At 38.8% G+C, this 5,230-nt stretch overlaps 1 protein-coding gene across 1 annotated transcript in view; it reads left to right on the top strand.

Annotated features, from left to right (window-relative positions):
• The window catches only part of pdap1b (pdgfa associated protein 1b), a 5,121-nt gene extending 256 nt beyond the window's left edge, over positions 1–4,865 (top strand). Inside the window, exons 2-6 of the mRNA XM_005468368.4 lie at positions 175–266; positions 754–858; positions 996–1,117; positions 1,400–1,551; positions 3,913–4,865. Coding sequence (XP_005468425.1) covers positions 175–266; positions 754–858; positions 996–1,117; positions 1,400–1,551; positions 3,913–3,977 — 536 coding nt within the window. The 3' untranslated portion in view covers positions 3,978–4,865. The remainder of the gene's footprint in view (positions 1–174; positions 267–753; positions 859–995; positions 1,118–1,399; positions 1,552–3,912) is intronic.
• Positions 4,866–5,230: the final 365 nt, after the last annotated feature.

Raw genomic sequence — 5,230 nt, forward strand, 5'->3', positions numbered from 1 at the left:
ATTCTAACTCGCATAACTATGCTCTGAATGATGTTTCAGCATTAAGCAATGTATGTGCCAGCATGTCTATAAACTGCTCCGATTCATCTGATGCCTGTCTGTCCGCTCCTTCTTTCGTGCTCTGTACAAAATGCGATTACATCTGTGTGGTGTAATTTTTCGTCGTCGTTCCAGGTAAGAAAGGTGGCCACAAAGGTCGGATGCGGACGTACACCAGCCCCGAAGAGATAGATGCCCAGATGAAAGCAGAAAAGGAGAGGAGAAAGGTTGGTGGAGTGTACACTCAGTCAATTCAGTCGTGTCCCACACAAGTAGAACAGCTGGAGACTACACTTCCCATAATGCAACGCGAAAGCAGCTGAAAAGAATAAAACATAGCCGGGTACATTTTTGTTAGACACTCCTGATTGAAAGTTATCCTTGTTACGTCAGAGATGTCAAACATAAGAGCAAGAGGGCTAGAATCGGTCCAGCAAAGAATCCACTCCGGCCCACTTTTTTTCATAGGTTTTACATCTTTTGTTATTGAAAAAGAAAAGCCAGTCCCCCCCCATAACAACTCATACCGAACCAAAGTGATTAAGTAACAGCTAAACAATTAAATGACCGAAAAGTTCAAGTTTTCACCATCTGCTACAGAACCTTTTTATTTAATGAGCTACCAAAAAAAATGGGGGGGGACAGCATTTAGATGTTTAGTTAAACGTCTTTATTATATATTATGTAGAAATAACAGTTATTTATGTATTGTAGCAAGAGCAAGAAGAGCAGGAGCAGGAAGGTGCAGCTCAGAATGACACAGGAGAGGAGAAGCTACCAGGTTCTGGATCAGAGGACAGCGATGATGAAGATTCCCAGGTACTGCCACAGCTTTTCCATCATATACATAAAGGATAATGTCTTATTTAATGTGCACACTTAAAGCACTTCCTATGATCTCAATATGTTTTTAGTGTTTGCCTTGCACTGTATGAGATGTTGGTGTTTGTCTGCAGAGGAGAAGAGCCGGTGTCGAGGGATTGATAGAAATTGAGAACCCCAACAGAGTGGCTCAGAAGTCCAAGAAGGTGACGCAGATTGAGCTGGAAGAGCCCCGGCAATTGTCAAGGAGAGAGAGGTGTGTGTCATCAGCCTGTCACCTTGTATTAGTGCCAATAGGGGACTTTACTTGAAAGTATAGTATTAAATGAGGCCTTTTCAACAAGCTTATGACATTTGGACTATTGTGGATTATGAATCTGAAGTGTCAGATTGTTAACAGTTTGAGAAAAAGCTGTTTGGTACACACAAATCTAATCTGAGGTGACTATGTGTCAAAAAGGCTTTTTGTGTGTAGAACATTACAACAAAACTTAGCTGCTGTCATTCCTCTAACCTTGAAACATGCTCTTATGTGCAGAGAAGAGATCGAGAAGCAGAAGGCCAAGGAGCGTTACATGAAGATGCACTTGGCCGGCAAGACAGACCAGGCCAAAGCTGACCTCGCTCGCCTCGCCATCATTAGAAAACAGAGAGAGGATGCGGCAAGAAAGAAAGAAGAGGAGAAAAAAGGTAAGCACCCTAGCTGTGCAGGCATTTCTTTTTTTTTTTCTTCTTTTTTTTAAGTATGTTTATTGAGATTTTTTGATATAAGGAACCCCCACCCCCCCCCAAAAAAAACCCCAAAACAACAGACAACACAACAGCAAGGGCAAAAACACACAAATAAGGCAAAAGATTACACTGCAACAACAAAAATACTACTTCAACACTGGCAATAAACAGAAATAAAACGCTAAGGTGGTAGGCTGAATTATTTGTGATTGATCAAACAGGACTTTGTTTTAATACACGATCTAAAAATGGCCGCCACACATCAAAGAAATTACTAAGATTGTCTGCTAATGTGTACCTAATTCTCTCCATATGCAGTAGAGCAGTCAGTTCTGTCAGCCACATTTTGAATTGAGGTACAGTATCCGACTTCTAGGCATTTCATAAGTGATTATTTAACAGCACAGACTGAATTAAACAGCAGGTGGTAAATGTTGAGTTTCCTGTGAGGAAAATTGGCAATGAAAGTGAATTCTTTACATTTATTTTTGAAAAACTGCACTGTTATTGGCGCACCTTACACCCTATTACTTTTTTTAGTGTTCAGCATTCTTTTCGATGATATCTTAAGGGCAGCTGGAGGAGTGAAAGAAAATACATACTATTTTTAATAGTATACAGTATGTATTATATATTTATTATTGTAACAGGTTTAGTTTACAATATTACATATTAAAAAGTGCTTAGGGTTAGATAAAAGCACTAATTTATTGTATGTGATTGGAGACGGCCCTTTAAAAATGGAAAGGTGCTATAGGAGTACCAGTCGACTTACTGTTACCTCAGAACTTGTTTTATGATGTTTTTACTCATCTTATCTCCAGTTTTCAGTTAGTAATAAATAAATTATTTTCCTCACTGACTTTCAGCAAGGAGAGGCTCTCAAAATAAAATGTTTTTTTAATGTTTACTACATAAATTAAAATAATTTACCTAAAATCTTGGTTTTCTAATTCAGTACTCAATGGCAGTCACACAACATAACAATATATGCCTTACAGTTTAAAGTGGTGATAAGACTTTAGTTGAGGGACAAATCACTGTCCAGTTACATTGTACAAAACCTGAATTAGTGCCCCTGCCTTATTTTGCATGTGCTATATGTCCCACTTCTCTCCCATTAGCTCATATTTGTTTTTCTTGTGTCTCATACCAAGTGGAGGGCAAGCTCGATTACTCTGCACTTTTTCTGAGCAGTTGCAGCAATGGTCAAAGTTTTATTATTGGTGTTACAAAGCCAGATCACCACAGTTATAGCAGTATTGTAATTGATGTTTGCCATACTTGTATCTCCTGGCATTGATCTGTTTAGCTTATTTTCAGTTCCACTCCTTTAGAATAGCATTGCATGATTCCCATTTCAAAAATAATCCATATTTCTCATACTAGTCTTTGGTTGAGCATTTCGGTACGTCCTTTGTCTGCAATAGGCTGTTTTAGTGTGTCCTCCTTTAAGACAAACCTTTCTCTTGATTGGCTGTCCCTCCCAGTCAGCAGGCTTGAAACAACAGGTGGGCGAGGCTTCTGTGCTCATGCCAGAGCCATATTCCTGAAATGACCATGTTCAGGATCTCTGCTCTAATTCACGTCATACAGAACCAACAGTAGGAAAAAAAACCCTGTGACACTGAGTGTTTGGAGCAGTTTGAAGCCTGAACCTTTCACTCTCAGAGACTAATTGGAATGATCTAACTTTTTTTTTTTTTTTTTTTTTTTATAACCGTTGACCTTGATAACATGAGTGTCCACAGTTGATACAAAAGTCAGAAAGAGCATATTAGGTGTACTTTAATAAACTTGTTAGTGTTGATAAATCTATCTTGTCCTATGCAGTGTGTGCATGTGTGAAAGCAGTCTCCTGTTCACTCTGAGTAGAAAAAAACAGCACTTGTTTACACTGGCAGAACACAAAACACAGTTGAAGCTTATTACATTTTGTCTCATCCTTGTGCTAACAATATACTCACTTATTACTATCAAACAGACCTTTGACAGTAATATCCAGTTGTTGCCATGTGTAGATACATTTCTGATTGGCAGGTCAGGCTGTGACTTGGGTCATGCACACTGAAGTTCAGAATTGAGTTAAGAAAGCTGACAAAGTGCTTAATCCTGCTTGGTCCTCTGAAAAAAACGTGTCATTCATGTGACTGATTTCCTGCTCTGAGATGGTCTATTAAGCATGTAATGGTGTCTAGTCTGATTCCAGAAATGTATTGACACAATCCCAGCATTCATAGTAGTCTAGGATTAGTAGCTAATTGTTCCTAGGTCCACTGCAACAACTGATTGTTTTCATCTTGAATTCTCTCTTTGCAGCAAAAGAAGCGGCGGCGGCAGCAGCGGCAGCAGCTAGAGGAATAAACTCCCTATCTCTCAAATGATGCACAGTATCCAAAGCGTTTTCACTTGCGCATGGACTGAGGCAATATATCTTTGACTATTTTTAAAGGAAGATCTAAGAAGAATATTTGATATTTACTGTAACGTGTGACCGTCGGAGGAGACACCGGTGAAGAGGGGTTGTGTATATTTTGGCGTGGGAATAACGGCCTCGTTCCTTCCAGGAAGTAAAGCTACAATTGAAATCAAATTCACGTACATTGGGATGAACCCCTCGATATTAAACGTGGTAAACTTATCATTGTACAATTCCAACTTTCCTAACTGAGCTTTGCCACTCTTTTTTTGTTTGGTTTTTTTTGGTTGGGAGGGGGCTTACATTGTATATAACTGACTCATGAAAATATTTCAGATTAATAAGATGAACCAGTGAAATGTGTCTGTTCATTTATTTGCTTCTTTACTGGTATGTCCTGGTTTAGAGCAGGCTTTTGTAACTTCAGGTGCAAGAGTCCACATCTGGGCCTGCTGATATGGAAGTCAGATGAGTCACTATTGCAGATATTTACTTTGTGGAGTGTGCTGATTCACTGCAGGTTTAGACAGCATTCTTTAGGAGGATTTAAAAAACCAAAAAAACCAAACAGTTATCAGTTAATGTAACTGATAAATTAAAATGAGTAAAATATGGCTTTGGAAGCATGGTAGTCATTGGTATAATGCATGGAAGCATTACCTGCAACCCGTGGAGAATTAGGAGCATTTAAATAAAGATTTGACCGGTGTCCCAGATGCCACACTCGTACTACGACATAAAACAAAGCTCATGGCACGAGGGGTTCAGTGCATGTATTAGAAATTAAAGTTTTAATCTAACCCTTTGTCGCTATCAAATTATGTTTATTGCAATAAATTAACTTTCACGCAAATAGGATAAATGGTTTCTTTATCTGAGACTATCAATCTAAATTAGACTCACATGAATAACTAAGTCCACCCTTACTGTTTCTTTCAGAATTAAGAGGGTAAGTAGCAGCAAGTTCTGCTAATCAAATGAACTTGATAAACTGATCATCAGTAGGTGTGAGCACCTCCATAAAAACAGAGGTTTTTTGTCAGTTTGCTGGGCTGTGTGTATGTTAACACAATGGCAAAGAGGAAAGACCTCAGCACTGATCTCAGAGGAGGAATTGTTGTTGTACATTAATCTGGGGGCATTATAAGGTCATTTCTAAACAATTTGAAGTCTTTCATGCTGCAGTAAGAAAGATTATTCACGAGTTAAGAAGTGGGC

Source organism: Oreochromis niloticus, linkage group LG4 (genome assembly GCF_001858045.2).
Source record: "Oreochromis niloticus isolate F11D_XX linkage group LG4, O_niloticus_UMD_NMBU, whole genome shotgun sequence".
NCBI lineage: Eukaryota > Metazoa > Chordata > Actinopteri > Cichliformes > Cichlidae > Oreochromis > Oreochromis niloticus.